Here is a 20,722-nt window from a genome sequence, read left to right on the forward strand (position 1 = left end):
GCTGCATAATGTGACCCCTCCCCTTAGAAGCAGCTTCAGCTATGTAATCAGGGAATGCCCAAATAAATGGGGAGGCGCTCTCCTCATGAGCTAAATTGAATCCTGTCTATGTTTGATTCCTTGCTTCTTGTCCTGTTTAATAGATAGTTGGGTGTTTGAACCTGACAGTACTCTTGGTGGAAAACTACATCAGACAGCACAAAAGGAGTGTGGAGCAGCACGACTGACCTCGGGAGTCTGAAGCTTGTTGATCAAAAGCGGTCAAGCTGGCAGTGCTCCGAGTCCTGAGGTGAGAGAGGGGAGCACCTAGGAGGAAATGCAACACAGTTCACATTCAAATAGAAACATTGGAGTCAGCATTCTGTCTTTTCAGCCTTTTGCCAATATTTATTTCTCTTTTTTGTTAATATAGCAGGGGTGCTGTCTGCAATTTGGCCCACAGGACGTCATTATAATTAATTAAAGTCATGACGCAGTAAGTTGAACGATGCGGACACATTTGTTACTGGATAGTTTCTAATACGTCTATGCCCTGGAGACTTTCTTTGTATGTGTAAATAATACGCAACTGTAACTATTTCTTCATATTGACTAACGTGTAGTTTTAGACTAACATTGTCCAATGGAAGACACTTGTTGTGTATGACTAGCTTGTGTGCTATTGCAGCACAATTGTTAGCATTCTAATCTCAGCATGACAACTAGGGCTGCAGCTAACGATTATTTTTCTATCGATTAATCTATAGATTATTTTTTTCGATTAATCGGTTAATCTATAGATTATTTTTTTCGATTAATCTATAGATTATTTTTCCTTTTACCGATTTTTTTTTTAGATTTAAAATGAAGAGGAAAAAATAAATGTAGGCCAGTTTTTTCAAAAGGCATGGCTTTTATTTACAAAAAAAAAAGTATGGCCACTCAGTCAACATTGACAACAACATGACAAAATATTCTGTAACAATGTAAACATTTAAAACTTTTAACATTTAACAAAATTAAAAGTAGCTTATTTGCTTTTTAATGTGCAAATATAAAAGTAAACATCCAGTGCAAATCTTAATATTCTGGAATAGTATAAGCATTTCAAAAGTAAAAGTATTGCTTATTTTGCTTTAAAATGTGAAAAAATAAAGATAAACATCCAATACAAAAAAGTGCAAAACGGAAATATTCTGTAACAAGTGTAAACATTTCAACAAAAGTAAAAGTATTGCTTATTTGCTAAAATGTGCAAAAATAAAGCTAAACATCCAATACAAAAAAGTGTACAGTGTAAACATTTCAACAAAAGTAAAAGTATTGCTTATTTTGCTTAATAACACAACAATGATAGTATGATTAAAGTGAAAGTTAATTGTTGGTTTGTACATAGTATATGTAACTGTTAATGTTGTAAAAGGTATTTGCACAACTAATTAACGTTAGCGTCTGTGACACGTCTTGTGCCGTGGGGTTCTTTCAGGACCGACAGACTGAACGCCAGACGGCTTTGCCAGGTTTACAATCTTTTAATTTTACACAAAGTCTTTTCTCTTCCAACTGCGCGGATCGCGCACCTGGGCACGATTGCGGCGTCGCTCCCGGCGCGCCCCGCCTCGCCGCTCGCTCGCCGCCGCCGCCTCTCCACAGCGTTAAAGAGGAGCGCGTCTTTGTAAACACTGAACAGGCACGCCAAACGCGCCTCTCAGAGCGAAACGGTGCTTTAGTTTATGAATTTACAACGCAGATACAAATGACACATTCATGTTTTTGTGTAATGATGACAACGTATACGCACGCGGACGATTGACTAGTTGACGGTGATGGCAAGAACGCTGTCGGGGGTTTTCTTTTCAAATGTTCGTTCATAGCCGTTGTGCTGCTATGATAGGCCATTTCCGCTCCACACAGTGTGCATACAACAACATTATTAGGCCGTTTATTGAAATACTCCCACACTTTTGACGACTTTTGGCGTGCTTTTTTCCCCTCGCTCGCATCGTCTGCTTTGCGCTCCGCCATGACAGTAAAGTAGTGTGACGTAAATATGCGACGCGCCGACGCACAAAAACGGCGTCGACGTATTTACGTAACCGATGACGTCGACTACGTCGACGCGTCGTTTCAGCCTTAATGACAACTGTGCTAGCTGCCGACTTGATAGCTCGGGCTTTTAGCTCGGCAGCGCGCACGCTCGTCCACAACCCAGGTTCAAGTCCCGGGCGGAACGGAAAAAGCAGGAAGTGAAACAAGCGGGTTACATATGCTAGCATTTTTGATGATTTAGCAGGTTTGCCCCTCAGTCACATCTTGATAATTGATGCATGCTAACATAAGCATGCTAGATTTTTTTAAGCTAAATTTTCAGGTATACACCTCAGTGTCAAATAGTTTGGTATTTCACTAAAGCTAACTGTAAGTTTGGTATTTTTGGCATATTAGCATAATACTGTTAGCATGCTAGCTATTTTAGCTCATCTTGCAGGTATACACCTTAGTGTCATATATTTTGGTATTTCACTAATGCTAAATGTTAGAATAATTGTTTCTATATTATCACAAAAGCTTTGTTTTACTTTGAGTTCCTGGCAGGGGGACGGGAGCTGTCTTTGGGGCCTACCAGGAGAAAGGCTCATAAAACTCCACTGGGACTTCAAAGCGGACAGATGGCAGGATCTGCCCAATTTCCAGACGAACTCTTTTTGAAGTATTTTACAAACACTTTTTGAACTATTTTACGGAACTTTTTTACGACCTCTTCTTTTGAACTGTTCGGTAACCGAAGGCAACGCTGTTTACGACCCACCTCCCTTTGGAAGCAGCTGTGGTCAGGTGGGGGGAGAAAGTCAAATAAAGAAGGAGGAGTGCAATCTTTTGGCAGAGCGTGGGTGACACTGTAAGAGGTTACAGGTCGACACGTTTTCTCCTCTATATTGAGTCCAAATTGAATTCTGCCTCTGTTTGATTCTTTGCCTCTTGTCTTGTTTAATAGATGTCATCAGTGTTTGAACCTGACACTTACCGTAAACGTGCTATTTTTGGCATATTAGCATAGTACTGTTAGCATGTTAGCTATTTTAGCCCATCTTGCAGGTATACACCTTAGTGTCATACATTTTGGTATTTCACTAATGCTAAATGTTAGAATAATTGTTTCTAAATTATCACAAAAGCTTTGTTTTACTTTGAGTTCCTGGCAGGGGGACGGGAGCTGTCTTTGGGGCCTACCAGGAGAAAGGCTCGTAAAACTCCACTGGGACTTCAAAGCGGACAGATGGCAGGATCTGCCCAATTTCCAGACGAACTCTTTTTGAAGTATTTTACGAACACTTTTTGAACTATTTTATGGAACTTTTTTACGACCTCTTCTTTTGAACTGTTCGGTAACCGAAGGCAACGCTGTTTACGACCCACTTCCCTCTGGAAGCAGCTGTGGTCAGGTGGGGGGAGAAAGTCAAATAAAGAAGGAGGAGTGCAATCTTTTGGCAGAGCGTGGGTGACACTGTAAGAGGTTACAGGTCGACACGTTTTCTCCTCAATATTGAGTCCAAATTGAATTCTGCCTCTGTTTGATTCTTTGCCTCTTGTCTTGTTTAATAGATGTCATCAGTGTTTGAACCTGACACTTACTGTAAACGTGCTATTTTTGGCATATTAGCATAGTACTGTTAGCATGTTAGCTATTTCAGCCCATCTTGCAGGTATACACCTTAGTGTCATATATTTTGGTATTTCACTAATGCTAAATGTTAGAATAATTGTTTCTATATTATCACAAAAGCTTTGTTTTACTTTGAGTTCCTGGCAGGGGGGACGGGAGCTGTCTTTGGGGCCTACCAGGAGAAAGGCTCATAAAACTCCACTGGGACTTCAAAGCGGACAGATGGCAGGATCTGCCCAATTTCCAGACAAACTCTTTTTGAAGTATTACACGAACACTTTTTGAACTATTTTATGGAACTTTTTTACGAGCTCTTCTTTTGAACTGTTTGGTAACCAAAGGCAACGCTGTTTACGACCCACTTCCCTCTGGAAGCAGCTGTGGTTCAGGTGGGGGGAGAAAGTCAAATAAAGACGGAGGAGTGCAATCTTTTGGCAGAGCGTGGGTGACACTGTAAGAGGTTACAGGTCGACACGTTTTCTCCTCTATATTGAGTCCAAATTGAATTCTGCCTCTGTTTGATTCTTTGCCTCTTGTCTTGTTTAATAGATGTCATCAGTGTTTGAACCTGACACTTACTGTAAACATGCTATTTTTGGGCATATTAGCATAGTACTGTTAGCATGCTAGCGATTTGAGCTCATCTTGCAGGTATACACCTTAGTGTCATATATTTTGGTATTTCACTAATGCTTACTGTAAACATGCTATTTTTGGCATATTAGCATAGACTGTTAGCATGCTACCTTTTTTTTTTTTTTTTTAGCTAATTTTGCTGATACGTTTTGTTACTTGCCGCTATCTGGCTCGTGTGCCAACTGCAAGCACTTCAGTCTGGCTTTGTCTCGTCAGCAATTGCACAATATGACTACCAAAATTGCATATTCTAAAATCTCTAAATTGCAGCTGTCGGAGGCAGATATTTACATATATCCGAATTTAAGTTGTACTTCTTTCATTTCTTAGTCATATTTGAAAACAGCTCGTGTTTTCCATTTCTTCTCTTGATGCTCTGTCAGCAAGTAAACTGTGTGTGTTAACCTTGAGTTCTTTGGAATGTATTATGGCTAGGGAGGGGGAAGGAAAGAGGGGTTTTTGGCGTTGGGAAGACAGACCATTTTGGGAGGCGCAATAGAATGTTCTAGGGTTAGACTGGTCTCAAAATGTATACAGGTAAAAGCCAGTAAATTAGAATATTTTGAAAAACTTGATTTATTTCAGTAATTGCATTCAAAAGGTGTAACTTGTACATTATATTTATTCATTGCACACAGACTGATGCATTCAAATGTTTATTTCATTTAATTTTGATGATTTGAAGTGGCAACAAATGAAAATCCAAAATTCCGTGTGTCACAAAATTAGAATATTACTTAAGGCTAATACAAAAAAGGGATTTTTAGAAATGTTGGCCAACTGAAAAGTATGAAAATGAAAAATATGAGCATGTACAATACTCAATACTTGGTTGGAGCTCCTTTTGCCTCAATTACTGCGTTAATGCGGCGTGGCATGGAGTCCATGAGTTTCTGGCACTGCTCAGGTGTTATGAGAGCCCAGGTTGCTCTGATAGTGGCCTTCAACTCTTCTGCGTTTTTGGGTCTGGCATTCTGCATCTTCCTTTTCACAATACCCCACAGATTTTCTATGGGGCTAAGGTCAGGGGAGTTGGCGGGCCAATTTAGAACAGAAATACCATGGTCCGTAAACCAGGCACGGGTAGATTTTGCGCTGTGTGCAGGCGCCAAGTCCTGTTGGAACTTGAAATCTCCATCTCCATAGAGCAGGTCAGCAGCAGGAAGCATGAAGTGCTCTAAAACTGGCTGGTAGACGGCTGCGTTGACCCTGGATCTCAGGAAACAGAGTGGACCGACACCAGCAGATGACATGGCACCCCAAACCATCACCCAACCATGCAAATTTTGCATTTCCTTTGGAAATCGAGGTCCCAGAGTCTGGAGGAAGACAGGAGAGGCACAGGATCCACGTTGCCTGAAGTCTAGTGTAAAGTTTCCACCATCAGTGATGGTTTGGGGTGCCATGTCATCTGCTGGTGTCGGTCCACTCTGTTTCCTGAGATCCAGGGTCAACGCAGCCGTCTACCAGCAAGTTTTAGAGCACTTCATGCTTCCTGCTGCTGACCTGCTCTATGGAGATGGAGATTTCAAGTTCCAACAGGACTTGGCGCCTGCACACAGCGCAAAATCTACCCGTGCCTGGTTTACGGACCATGGTATTTCTGTTCTAAATTGGCCCGCCAACTCCCCTGACCTTAGCCCCATAGAAAATCTGTGGGGTATTGTGAAAAGGAAGATGCAGAATGCCAGACCCAAAAACACAGAAGAGTTGAAGGCCACTATCAGAGCAACCTGGGCTCTCATAACACCTGAGCAGTGCCAGAAACTCATCCACTCCATGCCACGCCGCATTAACGCAGTAATTGAGGCAAAAGGAGCTCCAACCAAGTATTGAGTATTGTACATGCTCATATTTTTCATTTTCATACTTTTCAGTTGGCCAACATTTCTAAAAATCCCTTTTTTGTATTAGCCTTAAGTAATATTCTAATTTTGTGACACACGGAATTTTGGATTTTCATTTGTTGCCACTTCAAATCATCAAAATTAAATAAAATAAACATTTGAATGCATCAGTCTGTGTGCAATGAATAAATATAATGTACAAGTTACACCTTTTGAATGCAATTACTGAAATAAATCAAATTTTTCAAAATATTCTAATTTACTGGCTTTTACCTGTATTGGCAAAGCTTTGAAAATATACAACAAAATACCTATTCTGTCTCTGGTGGTTTTTCAACTCAGCTTTAAGTGTCGTAAAGAGCTTGGGAGCGAATTGTGACTTGAATTCCCTGGGAGGAACAACTGGTCCAAAACGCAACACAGCCTACTGGTTTTGAAAGTGAAAACTACCAAAAAATGGCCCTCACATCCTCTGATTGGTCAGTCTGTGGCCCTCGGTGTAAAATAAAGGGTTTTGTGACTCACTGTGTCCAAAGCTGGGCGGGTCGACGGAGGAGCCGACCCAGGACAAGGTGGGTGAGGACTGACTCGTCTGCTCATCCTTCTTCCAGTAGTCTGCTATCCAAGATGTCTTGGTTGTGTTGTACTGTTCTGTAGCCACCAAACACACACACAAAAAAGATGGTTCCAGCAGCTGAAAGTGAGAGTGCAGTCACTCCTCACCCAGCAGCACAGAAGTGATGTTGACGTCAAGTCGCTGCTTGGCTCGAACGCTCATCTTGAAACGTGGAGGGTGGAGTCTGCCTGCCGCCTGCTGCTGCCAGGACAGGGAGCACGGCCAGGGCTCCATGAAGGGCTCCCATCCTGTCACACACACACGCACGCGCACACGCACGCGCACACACACACACACACACACACACACACACACACACACACACACACACACACACACACACACACACACACACACACACACACGAGACAAGGCGGTTTAGCAAAATGAAAATACCAAGTAATACTTTAGTTGTTTATTTGAAGTGTTTTTAATGATTACGACATATAAATAAAGCCGCTGATATGTGCAAGCCAAACTGAAACGCTAACGTTAGCATGTTTACGGTTAGCATGTGTCAAGTACCAAGTTATACAACTCGGCGGCAAAAATGTGTAAAAAAAGGTGTTATAATAATTATAGATAAGTTATCACACAACTCTTATGCTTAAAGGCCGTTGCTCTAGTTATTATCTATTGTGCTCAAGCTGTACTTTTTCTTCTCGTGCAACTTGTTATCTTCCACTGCATGTGAGGAGTGGCCTCACCGCAGATTAGAGATGCGCGGATAGGCAATTATTTCATCCGCAACCGCATCAGAAAGTCGTCAACCATCCGCCATCCACCTGATCTAACATTTGATCAGAACCGCACCCGCCCGTTGTTATATATCTAATATAGACGATGCAAGGCATTAGTGAGGTTATAAAGCTTTTGCCTGTTAAAGAAAGGAGACTGATCCAATGCAGCACGGACATTCGCGTGCCACGCTGTCACGACCCAGACGCACACCAGTGCGCAATCATATGGGAGCCGCGCTGAGCGCACCTCCAAGCGCGTCTCGCTGCCGGCGACGGCCGGGTATGGGCCCGACGCTCCAGCGCCATCCATTTTCAGGGCTAGTTGATTCGGCAGGTGGGTTGTTACACACTCCTTAGCGGGTTCCGACTTCCATGGCCACCGTCCTGCTGTCTATATCAACCAGGGTGAGCCCCACCCCTTTCGTGAGCGCACTGCGCGCGGAGTGACCCCTGTTACGCGCCCCCGGCAACAGGGGTGGCGGGCAGGTAAGTTGCGCGGGCAGGTAAGCTGCGCGGGCGGAGTGACCCCTGTTACGAGCCCCTGGCCACGGGGGTGGCGGGCAGGTAAGCTGCTTACCAGCTGCGCGTGACGCCGGCCGCGGCGAAGGCGGACGAGGCGGGGTGTCGGTGCGGTGGGCGCGGTGGTGACCCTGGACGTGCGTCGGGCCCTCCTTGCGGATCGCCTCAGCTACGGCTCCCGGTGGGGCCCTCTCGGGGGAAGGGGCCTCGGTCCCGGACCCCGGCGAGGCGTCCCTTCTCCGCTCCGTAAAAGTGTCCATCTCTTCTTTCTTTTCTTCTTCTGTTGTGGCATATGCTGCAGGTGCCTGCTCGTTTTTCGTATGTGGGTAACAACATTTAACTATGTATATATATTTACCAATTGGTTTAACTGCCACCCGCCTGAATCTATTTAAAATCTAATTTTTTTTTATTTCAACCGCCCGACCCGACCCGCGGATAAAATCTAATTTTTTTAAATTTCATCCGCCCGATCCGCGGATAATCCGCGGACTCCGCGGTTGTGCCCGCAAACCGCGCATCTCTAATATATATATATAAAGTGACAGAGGTGTAAGGTGTACTGCAATGGGGGTGATGATTATTAAGTTAGTGAAGCGGCTCGTATGAACACACAGTTAGTTGCTGTCAGCCGGGGGAGCAAAAAAGGTCAGCCAGAGGGGTTGTGCTTTTGTGATGTCATTGCATGATGAAATTACCTGCCAACTCTCTGTTGTAGTAGTCTCCTGAAAAAGTACAGCTGGCATTGCCTTCCTGGGTGGAACCAATGCGCTGCAAGACATTTAGTCCTGAAACGACAAAGAGACCCAAGTAGCAGACGTGATCATTGCCACTGTGGTCATGTTGTGGAAGACTTACGTGAGAAGGTGAGCTCAGCAAGGGGTATGTCACGGTCCAGACAGTCGTCGATGAAACAGATGCAGATGCTCTCTGCCTTCACTTCTATCCCAGACAGAGCAGCTGCCTGACTGGAAGAACCACAGTCGGCACCGGCTTTGGACCGGCCTGCCATGTTCTCAGCATTTTCAAGCAACCACGTGGCAGCCTGGTCCAGATGGCCTAGGAGAGGAATTAAACATATGGCAGCTTTATTCCAAAAGCTTGATCTTAAACAACTCTGACTGACCCACCTTTACAGAGAAGGAGGGCCTTTTTACAGTCTTCCTTCCGGAAGCCAAGATCCTGCAGATGAATGAGCTGCCCCTCTGTGGAAACAAAGGGCACCATGATAGGACCACCTCTGCCACCTTTTTTTAAATTCTCAAATGAAGTTTTATTGATGTCTTATATCAGTGGTTCTCAAACTTTTTTTGTCATCCCCCACTTTGGACAAGGGGGAGTTTTCAAGCCCCACCTGCCCCCATTGCCCCAACAGAGCGCTAATGCCAAGCTTTAACATTTTCAAATTTATTGAACATCAAGTTGTATACATTCAAACTCAATAACATAAAATAACATTAAGTTCAATAATAAATAAAATAACTGTGCAGCTGTGGTATAACTTGCATCAAGTTCAATAATAAATCAAAAAGTGTTATAACTTGCATCACGTTCAATAAATCAAAAAAAGTGTTATAACTTGCATCAAGTTCAATAATAAATAAAACAAGTGTTATAACTTGCATCAAGTTCAATAATTAAAAAAAAAGTGTTATAACTTGCATCAAGTTCAATAATAAATCAAATAAAAGTGTTATAACTTGCATCAAGTTCAATAATAAATCAAATAACTTGCATCAAGTTCAATAATAAATCAAAAAAAGTGTTATAACTTGCATCAAGTTCAATAATAAATAAAACAAAAGTGTTATAACTTGCATCAAGTTCAATAATAAATCAAAAAAAGTGTTATAACTTGCATCAAGTTCAATAATAAATAAAACAAAGGTGTTATAACTTGCATCAAGTTCAATAATAAATCAAAAAAAGTGTTATAACTTGCATCAAGTTCAATAATAAATCAAAAAAAGTGTTATAACTTGCATCAAGTTCAATAATAAATCAAAAAAATTGTTATAACTTGCATCAAGTTCAATAATAAATCAAATAACTTGCATCAAGTTCAATAATAAATACAATAAAAGTGCCACTTTGCAATCTTTGCAAAAAAAAAAGGAGGAGCTATGCATTTGGCAAGACAGGGCAAGTGACAGCACTTTCCCCCGGGAGAGCCACCTTGCTTCACTGTGAAACAGCACGGCTGTATGATCAGCTCCCATTTCCTCACACAGTGCAGAGAACAGTCGCGCTTTCAGTGGTCGTGTTTTGATCAAATTTACCGCGCTCACAACATCTGTTAAAACCTCATTGAGTTCGGGGCTGAGCTGCCTTGACGCGAGTGCTTCCCGGTGAATGACACAGTGTGTGCCCGTCACATTTTTGTTTCTCTGCAGGCGCTGGCTCTGGCTCGACGACCTTTGAGGTGCGAGTCACAAATGTATATATTTGTGTAATTGTGATCCACACATTAGCCTGCTACCCATCCGCGCGAAAGTTTGTTCCGCTTAGCCTCGTCCCCATTAGTTACTGTTGCTATGTCTGTCAAACTTTCGCTCGTACCGAGAAATATAAAGCCTACAGTAAAAATAAGTACCGGTAATTTCCATTTATTTATATAGCAGATTTCACAGACAGAATCACAAAGTGATTTACAGTGTGTATAGAAAATGAAAGCATAGTAAAAAAAATAATCTAAGAATATAATAATTAAAAAAAATTTTTTTAAGTGAAATTTCCTCCCGTTCCTCGCGCCCCACCTGTCATGTCTCTATTCCCCACCAGTGGGGCGCGCCCCACACTTTGAGAAACGCTGTCTTATATGTATTGCAATACAGTATTTCAATTACAGTATATTAAAAATATTTTAATACAGGCTTTCTGCTCGACCGCACCGGAACTCTGGAACTCTCTCCCCCACCATCTTAGAGCACCACAGTCCTTTTAAGAAGGGTTTATTTCTATTTTAATTTTCTATTATATATTCTAACTTTCAATTTTTATTTTTTACCTTCTTTTTTAATACTTTGTAGCACTTTGATATTTTAAGAAATGTTAAGTGCGTTACAAATGTAATTCATTATTAAGTTAAAGTTAAGTTAAAGTACCCATGATTGTCACACACACACTAGGTGTGGCCAAATTGTTCTCTGCATTTGACCCACCACCCTTGATCACCCCCTGGGAGGTGAGGGGAGCAATTTTGGAATTTTTGGTGATTCAACCCCCAATTCCAAGCCTTGATGCTGAGTGCCAAGCAGGGAGGTAATGGCTCCCATTTTTATAGTCTTTGGTATGACTCGGCCGGGATTTGAACTCACAACCTACCCATCTCAGGGCGGACAGTCTAACCACTAGGTATTATTATCATTATTATTATTTTCTATTATTCTGTTGAGCTGATCACACCATGGAGGACTTCCATTTCCAGGTTAAGAGTGAAATTCCCTTTCCATGCCAATTGTTTACGTGTTTTTCCCAGTCTGTGGAACGCTCTCCCTGACCACCTGAGGGCACCACAGACTGTGGATGCTTTTAAAAAAAGGCTTAAAAACCCTTCTTTTTAAAAAAGCATGTTTTTAAATATATGTGTGCTAGTTCTAGCTATTAGACTGTTCTAGTTTTTATTTTTTTACTATTTATTTTAATGGTTTTAGCGTTGTTTTGTTTTTGTTTTTTGTTATTTTAAATGCACTGTAGCACTTTGAGGTTGTTTGCTCAATGTAAAGTGCTTTTACAAATAAAATCTATTATTATTATTATTATTAATTATTAGAGAGACAGAAAACTGGTATGCTGAGGTAGCATTAGCAGATAATATTACCATACCTATATGGGCGAGACTTTTTCTCCCAGAGTGTTTGGTTGCGTGGGCAGGCACAGTTTGAGTTGAAGTGGCAACGTCCGAGTCAGAAGCGTTGACATCAGGGATGGACTTGGCGATGGCCAAGAAGAGCTGAATGTCATTGTAGGACAGGCGGATGTCCAGGACAGGAAACTGGATCTGCAAAAGGAATATCAACAACATTTAAAAGCTGTTCATTCTCAGAATAACATCAAGTATCACCTACAGTATATGTTTGAGTGACTTAGTAGCAGAGGTGTGGACTCGAGTCACATGACTTGGACTCGAGTCATGAATTTGATGACTTTAGACTGGACTTGACAAAATGTAAAAAGACTTGCAACTGGACTTAGACTTTAACATCAATGACTTGTGACTTCACTTGGACTTGAGCCTTTTGAATTGACATGACTTGACATGACTTGCTACTTTCCCCAAAACCCAAAGATGAAAAAGTTATTCGGGAGCGCTCCGTATTTTTCATTGTGTACTTGTCTATCAGCGTTGCGTGTGTCAGCTGGTGTGCTCTCAGTACAACAGCCAATCAAATTAGATCTACTTTGTTTTCATCACACAGCATTCATCCAATCAAATTGCAGGAAGAAGACATGTCCAAACCACACGCCAGTGAACAAAAAATGATACCTAAAATAATTTCGTTTGGGTATAAAAATTACGAGGTGGTCAACACAAAACGGTTTGCAGTATGCAACACATGCGGTTCAAAAATGACTGATGGAGAGGAAACAACTTCCAACTTCGTCCGGCATTTGAAGTTGCACAAAGAAGGGTAAGTTTTGAATGTAAGATAACGTTTATTGGCTAAGTAACGTGACTTTTATTTGCTGTGTAGTTAAATCAGTGAGGCTGTAAACTCACTGCTAACGTTATAACGTTATTGCAAACACGGGAATCTGTTGCAGTTCACTACCTTATTCATACTTTTTGTTCAGTGATTTTTTTTAAGCAGGGTTACGTTAGTCAATATATCACACGTAACGTTAGACGGCGGTCAGCAGCACCGCGTATTTTAGCCACCTAAAAAAAGACAAAAATAGTAAAATAAAGGTCAGTTAAAATGTATACTATATTATGAATATGTGTACCGTTTTAGCTAGCTTTCTGACATACTGTTGGTTGTTTACCTCAGTGGTCCCCAACCACCGGGCCGCGGCCCGGTACTGGTCCGTGGATCGATTGGTATCGGGCCGCACAAGAAATAATTTTTTTTTTCCTTTCTTTTTTTAATTAAATCAACATAAAAAACACAAGATACACTTACAAGTAGTGCACCAACCCAAAACAACTCTCTCCCCCCTTTTGTTCTGGGCATTGAACATGAAGACTCTTCCTTCACTGTTCCGAGTGGCCATGAGAGTCTTGGCAGTGCCTGCCTCCAGTGCTCCAGTGGAGCGAGTTTTCAGCCATGGTGGCATCATACTACGCCCCCATCGTGCACAAATGACTGACAGACTCTTGGCTAATTTGGTCTTTTGCAAATGCAATGCAGCATAGGGCCCTGACATATAAAAAGTACAACTTTTTTGTTATGTTCACGTATATGTCATGTTTTTTCAATGTTAACACTTTTGTACAAATAAGTACATTTGCACTTTATTTTTCAATGTGTTTGTTCTGTAAAGGAATGAGTTAATGTTTAAAATGACTGGTTAATAGTGCTATTATAAAGTGCAATGTCAGCACAATTTTCTTTCCTGCAATTTAAAATGCACTTGTTTTAATAAATAAATACAGCGTTTGAAAAGCATACACAATCTGTGTTAATATATTAGTCTGTGGTTAAAAGGACTTGAAAGGACTCGGAACTCAAAATGCAGGACTTAGGACTTGACTTGAGACTTTCCAGTCTTGACTTTGGACTTGACTCGGGGCTTGCCTGTCTTGACTCGGGACTTGACTCGGACTTGAGGGCAAAGACTTGAGACTTACTTGTGACTTGCAAAACAATGACTTGGTCCCACCTATGGTGCTTTGTATGTTATTAACCCCCCAATCATCACACACATAATAAACCTCTCAATTTCACAAGGCCAAGTACCAGAAGATTTTAAGATAGCAAGAGTAACTCCCCTCTTTAAAAAAGGTAGCAAATTGGAACCTGGCAACTACCGACCTGTTTCTATTCTCACTTCCATTTCCAAAGTAATGGAAACAATAGTTTATGAACAGGTCGATAGTTACCTTGCCACTAATAAACTCATGTACAAATTACAATCTGACTTCAGAACTAACCACTCCACTGACACATGCCTTCTCTATCTGACTTCAGAACTAACCACTCCACTGACACATGCCTTCTCTATCTGACTTCAGAACTAACCACTCCACTGACACATGCCTTCTCTATCTGACTTCAGAACTAACCACTCCACTGACACATGCCTTCTCTATCTGACTTCACAACTAACCACTCCACTGACACATGCCTTCTCTATCTGACTTCACAACTAACCACTCCACTGACACATGCCTTCTCTATCTGACTTCAGAACTAACCACTCCACTGACACATGCCTTCTCTATCTGAGCGACCACATCAAACATGAGGTGGACGTGCCTTCAGAAGGCCTTTGACAGCGTTGACCACGCTATACTATTGGATAAGCTCAGAGCAATCGGATTTGACAAAACCTCATGGAGCTGGATGCAATCTTACTTGGAGGGGAGGGAACAGGTGGTAGAGGTGAACGGCACCGTGTCCCCCCCCGCCCCCCTCTCAGTGAGCTGTGGAGTCCCCCAAGGCAGTATATTGGGGCCTTTACTGTTCCTAGTATACATAAAGGACTTGTCATCAGCATGCGACTGTGAATTGTTCTTGTTTTTGCGGATGACTCGGCCCTGCTGGTATCAGACAAGGACAAGTCACAGGTGGAGAAAATCCTCAGTAGAACTTGCACCTGGCTCGCTGACAACAAGCTATCCATACACTTGGCTAAAACTGAATCCATCCTGTTTGGGTCCCACATCAACCTTAAGAAAGTCAATGACTTCACTATAAAAGTGGGTGACATTGTTATCACCAGGAAGGATGAGGTCACCTACCTAGGTTCCATTCTAGAGGTTAATCTTTCCTGTGATCAAATGGCAACCAAGGTCATCAAAAAGGTCAACCAACGAACGAGATTTCTCTATAGAATCTCCTCTCTGGTCAACAAAAGCACCATGAAGATTCTAGCGAGAACTCTAGTTCAACCCTTTTTCCATTACGCATGCACCTCCTGGTACCCTAGCACCTCCAAAACCCTCAAATCTAGACTCCAAACATCCCAGAACAAGCTAGTCAGATGACTTCTAGACCTCCACCCCAGATCACACCTCACTCCTACCCACTTCTCCAAAGTGGGCTGGCTCAGGGTGGAGGACAGAGTCAAACAACTTGCACTGAGCCTGGTCTATAAAATCCGCTACACCTCCCTGATACCGAAGTACATGTCAAACTACTTCCTTAACCGCCATAACCACAACACCAGGGGGAGCTCCACTAACCACGTTAAACCCAGATTCCCATCTAACAAAGGTCTTAACTCATTCTCTTTCTATGCCACATCAATGTGGAATGCACTCCCAACAGGTGTAAAAGAAAGGGCATCTCTATCCTCCTTCAAAACCGCACTAAAAGAACACCTCCAGGTAACTTCAACCCTAAACTAACACCGTCCCCGGATTGTTAATAATCAAATGTAAACAATCAAATGTAGATACTTTTCTTATGCCTTCTGATCTCTCTCTCTCTCTCTATGTCCACTACTTGCTGTACATATCCTACCAAGTCAGTCCTACACTGTTCCAATATCCATTTCTCTGTTCTCAATTGTTGATGACTGATGATAACAACCAAACCTAACCCCCCCTCCCCACACCCTGAATTGTAAATAATGTAAATAACTCAATGTATACACCCTGATGATTATCTTGTGTGATGACTGTATTATGATGATAGTATATATCTGTACCATGAATCAATTTAAGTGGACCCCGACTTAAACAAGTGTAAAAACTTATTGGGGTGTTACCATTTAGTGGTCAATTGTACGGAATATGTACTTCACTGTGCAACCTACTAATAAAAGTCTCAATCAATCAATCAATCAAACGTTTCATAGTTTTTATGCTAACAACATGTCATTATTCATAGCCAGCTCCCCACCTTGTCAACATCTCCCCCATTTTTTTGTGTCAGCACAAAATATTTGTACGACTACTATAGTTTTTATGTTAGGGTTAGGGTTATGAATAATAACACGTTAATATCATAAAAACTATAAGCAGCACAAAGGTTTGGGACAAGTTTGGGGAGATTTTGACCAAGTGGGGGGCTGGTTATGAATCATAACATGTTGATAGCATCAAATCTCTAAAAGTTGTACAAATAGGTAGCTGTGTTATTTCAATAGTTGCAATTAGGGTTGCACAATTCTGGGAATATTCAAAGTTGGAAACTTTCCATGGGAATGAATGTGAAATGAATGGGAATAAACATTGAATGCAACATGCTAGATCTTGCAGCATGATTATTAGCTAAAACAACCTGATTTCATGCACATTCAGTAGAATTTCAACCCTTCACTGTGCATTCCTCCATCACATGTGCAGTGCATTCTTCCATCACATGCACAGATAATTGCCAGCATGCTACACACTACAGCAGGGCTATTGAGGCCACACTAGTATTTGAGCCCAAGGACTTCATCCAGTCAGGTAAGTGTTGATGGGGTAAATATATTTGATCTATGGTATTTAAGTTTAATAGCTTGTTACTGTATGACTGTAGACTACTCCAGCAGACTAGCTGTTCCTGTACTTGTTACATGATTTTGGGGCCAATATCTCTAGCTAGCTAGGTTTATGTACCACCACATTCTCATATCCATCCATCCATCTTCTTCCGCTTATCCGAGGTCGGGTCGCGGGGGCAGCAGCCTAAGCAGGGACGCCCAGACTTCCCTCTCCCCAGCCACTTCGTCCAGTTCTTCCTGTGGGACCCCGAGGCGTTCCCAGGCCAGCCGGGAGACATAGTCTTCCCAACGTGTCCTGGGTCTTCCCCGTGGCCTCCTACCGGTCGGACGTGCCCTAAACACCTCCCTAGGGAGGTGTTCGGGTGGCATCCAGACCAGATGCCCGAACCACCTCATCTGGCTCCTCTCCATGTGGAGGAGCAGCGGCTTTACTTTGAGCTCCTCCCGGATGACAGAGCTTCTCACCCTATCTCTAAGGGAGAGCCCCGCCACCCGGCGGAGGAAACTCATTTGGGCCGCTTGTACCCGTGATCTTGTCCTTTCGGTCATAACCCAAAGCTCATGACCATAGGTGAGGATGGGAACATAGATTGACCGGTAAATTGAGAGCTTTGCCTTCCGGCTCAGCTCCTTCTTCACCACAACGGATCGATACAGCGTCCGCATTACTGAAGACGCCGCACCGATCCGCCTGTCGATCTCACCATCCACTCTTCCCCCACTCGTGAACAAGACTCCGAGGTACTTGAACTCCTCCACTTGGGGCAAGATCTCCTCCCCAACCCGGAGATGGCACTCCACCCTTTTCCGGGCGAGAACCATGGACTCGGACTTGGAGGTGCTGATTCCCATCCCAGTCGCTTCACACTCAGCTGCGAACCGATCCAGTGAGAGCTGAAGATCCTGGCCAGATGAAGCCATCAGGACCACATCATCTGCAAAACGCAGAGACCTGATCCTGCAGCCACCAAACCAGATCCCCTCAACGCCTGGACTGCACCTAGAAATTCTGTCCATAAAAGTTCAGAACAGAATGGGTGACAAAGGGCAGCCTTGGCGGAGTCCAACCCTCACTGGAAACGTGTCCGACTTACTACCGGCAATGCGGACCAAGCTCTGACACTGATCATACAGGGAGCGGACCGCCACAATCAGACAGTCCGATACCCCATACTCTCTGAGCACTCCCCGCAGGACTTCCCGAGGGACACGGTCCAATGCCTTCTCCAAGTCCACAAAGCACATGTAGACTGGTTGGGCAAACTCCCATGCACCCTCAAGGACCCTGCCCAGAGTATAGAGCTGGTCCACAGTTCCACCACCAGGACGAAAACCACACTGAGGTTGGACTATCCGGCGTAGCCTCCTCTCCAGTACACCTGAATAGACCTTACCGGGAAGGCTGAGGAGTGTGATCCCACGATAGTTAGAACACACCCTCCGGTTCCCCTTCTTAAAGAGAGGAACCACCACCCCGTTCTCATAATGAACCCAAAATATTTCTCCGCTAGCCGTGATGCTAATTTTCTCTATGTTAAATCCCATTCATTTATGCTAACGACGTTAGCAATCCGTATTGACCTTTTTTGTGTAAAGTTCAAATAGCAAATAGTAAATGAAAAGGTGTAGTTTCCTCTGCCTTCTGTTCTGCTAGCCTTTCTGTTGTCATACAAGAATGTAGCTTATAGTTTGATTTAGCATGCTGATTGACTGTTCATTTATTCATCTAGCCTATTTCTATTCATTTGTCCATCAGTCAAATATTGTTAAAGATTGTTTATCTGACTATTTATATCTGTGTGTGGCATTGCATTAGTCTTTTACAAGCTTCTCATCTTATTCTACACAATAAGATGGACGCTGTCCAACTATGAATCATCCAAAAATGGTCAAAATTTCCAACCTTCCCGAGCTTAACTTCCCCGTGGTAAATTTCCATAAACTTTCCACCCCTATTTGCAATGGACTTCTTCATCTCTGACCTCCAGCAGCGGTGGGATGTCCTCCACACTGAAGGCGTCCAGTAGACCGGAGCTGCTTTGGTATGTGGGGCTGCCACAGAGCTCCACCTGAACATTGACCGGATCCACGATGGACAGAGCGGTCTCCTGCTCGCTGCCCAGACAACAGGAGAAGACCTGAAGGCAGGACAACAGTTGACAATGACAAGTGATGTCACTTCACATTGTGTTTGATAAACGACAGGAAGAAAAAAACAAAGATTGACATTCAAATCTGGATTCCTATTCATTATCATTTTGAAATGATTGACAATGTTCAAGAATGGATTCACCACCGCTCACTCACCTGTTTTGAAAAGGTTTTAAAATCATTTATATACCAAATAATGTATCGGGAGACTCGGTTTGAATCGATTCTGAATCATGTTGTCATCCCAAGAATCGGGTTTAAATAGAACCCTAACTCCAGTCCACCCTTAATCTCAACATTATTGTCGCGGTGCCCTTTTTCTTTAGGAAAGGCCACTTATGCTCCACCGCTCCCAGTCTGTGGAACGATCTCCCTGACCACCTGAGGGCACCACAGACTGTGGATGCTTTAAAAAAAGGCTTAAAAAACCTTTTTTTTTTTAAAAAAGCCTTTTTTTTTTAGATATATGTGTGCTAGTTCTAGCTATTAGGCTGTTCTAGTTTTTATTTTTTTACAATTTATTTTTACTTGTTGGGGGCAGCTATTTGTGGTTTTAGCGTTGTTGGGTTTTTTTTTTGGGGGGGGGGGGGGGTTTACATGCACTGTAGCACTTTGAGGTTGTTTGCTCAATGTAAAGTGCTTTTACAAATAAAATCTATTATTATTATTATTATTATTATAATTCCAGTTGACTCTACCACCAACTGGTGGTTATTATTTACAGTGCAAGGAGCATACTTGCCAACCTTGAGACCTCCGATTTCGGGAGGTGGGGGGTGGAGGGTGGCGGGGGGCGTGGTCGGGGTTGGGGTGGGGGTGTGGTTAAGAGGGGAGGAGTATATTTACAGCTAGAATTCACCAAGTCAAGTATTTCACATATATATCTATATATCTATATATATATATATATATATATATATATATATATATATATATATATATATATATATATAAGAAATACTTGACTTGGTGAAGTCAAGTATTTCATATATATATATATATATATATATATATATATATATATATATATAAGATTTACTTGACTTGGTGAAGTCAAGTATTTCATATATATATATATATATATATATATATATATATATATATTAGAGATGCGCGGTTTGCGGACACAACCGCAGAGTCCGCGGATTATCCGCGGGTCGGGCGGTTGAAATAAAAAAAAATTAGATTTTATCCGCGGGTCGGGTCGGGCGGTTGAAATAAAAAAAAAAAAGATTTTAAATAGATTCAGGCGGGTGGCAGTTAAACCAATTGGTAAATATATATACATAGTTAAATGTTGTTACCCACATACGAAAAACGAGCAGGCACCTGCAGCATATGCCACAACAGAAGAAGAAGAAAGAAAAGAGATGGACACTTTTACGGAGCGGAGAAGGGACGCCTCGCCGGGGTCCGGGACCGAGGCCCCTTCCCCCGAGAGGGCCCCACCGGGAGCCGTAGCTGAGGCGATCCGCGAGAAGGGCCCGACGCACGTCCAGGGTCACCACCGCGCCCACCGCGCCGACACCCCGCCTCGTCCGCCTTCGCCGCGGCCGGCGTCACGCGCAGCAGGTAAGCAGCTTACCTGCCCGCCACCCCCGTGGCCGGGGGCTCGTAACAGGGGTCACTCCGCGCGCTCCGCCCACGCAGCTTACCTGCCCGCCACCCTCGTTGCCGGGGGCACGTAACAGGGGTCACTCCGCGCGCAGTGCGCTCACGAAAGGGTTGGGGCCACTTTTGGTAAGCAGAACTGGCGCTGCGGGATGAACCGAACGCCGGGTTAAGGCGCCCGATGCCGACGCTCATCATACCCCAGAAAAGGTGTTGGTTGATATAGACAGCAGGACGGTGGCCATGGAAGTCGGAACCCGCTAAGGAGTGTGTAACAACCCACCTGCCGAATCAACTAGCCCTGAAAATGGATGGCGCTGGAGCGTCGGGCCCATACCCGGCCGTCGCCGGCAGCGAGAGC

At 43.1% G+C, this 20,722-nt stretch overlaps 1 protein-coding gene across 4 annotated transcripts in view; it reads right to left on the minus strand.

Moving 5' to 3' along the window:
• vps13d (vacuolar protein sorting 13 homolog D) overlaps positions 1-20,722 on the minus strand; it is a 231,646-nt gene that overhangs the window by 107,937 nt on the left and 102,987 nt on the right. For all 4 annotated transcript variants that reach the window (XM_061973410.2, XM_061973417.2, XM_061973395.2 and 1 more), the window contains 8 exons: positions 18,582-18,737; positions 11,827-12,001; positions 9,132-9,206; positions 8,860-9,060; positions 8,700-8,789; positions 6,850-6,990; positions 6,652-6,777; positions 229-306 (listed from right to left, as the gene is read on the minus strand). In XM_061973410.2, the coding sequence (XP_061829394.2) occupies positions 229-306; positions 6,652-6,777; positions 6,850-6,990; positions 8,700-8,789; positions 8,860-9,060; positions 9,132-9,206; positions 11,827-12,001; positions 18,582-18,737 (1,042 nt within the window). The remainder of the gene's footprint in view (positions 1-228; positions 307-6,651; positions 6,778-6,849; positions 6,991-8,699; positions 8,790-8,859; positions 9,061-9,131; positions 9,207-11,826; positions 12,002-18,581; positions 18,738-20,722) is intronic.

Source organism: Nerophis lumbriciformis, linkage group LG01 (genome assembly GCF_033978685.3).
Source record: "Nerophis lumbriciformis linkage group LG01, RoL_Nlum_v2.1, whole genome shotgun sequence".
NCBI classification, from domain to species: domain Eukaryota; kingdom Metazoa; phylum Chordata; class Actinopteri; order Syngnathiformes; family Syngnathidae; genus Nerophis; species Nerophis lumbriciformis.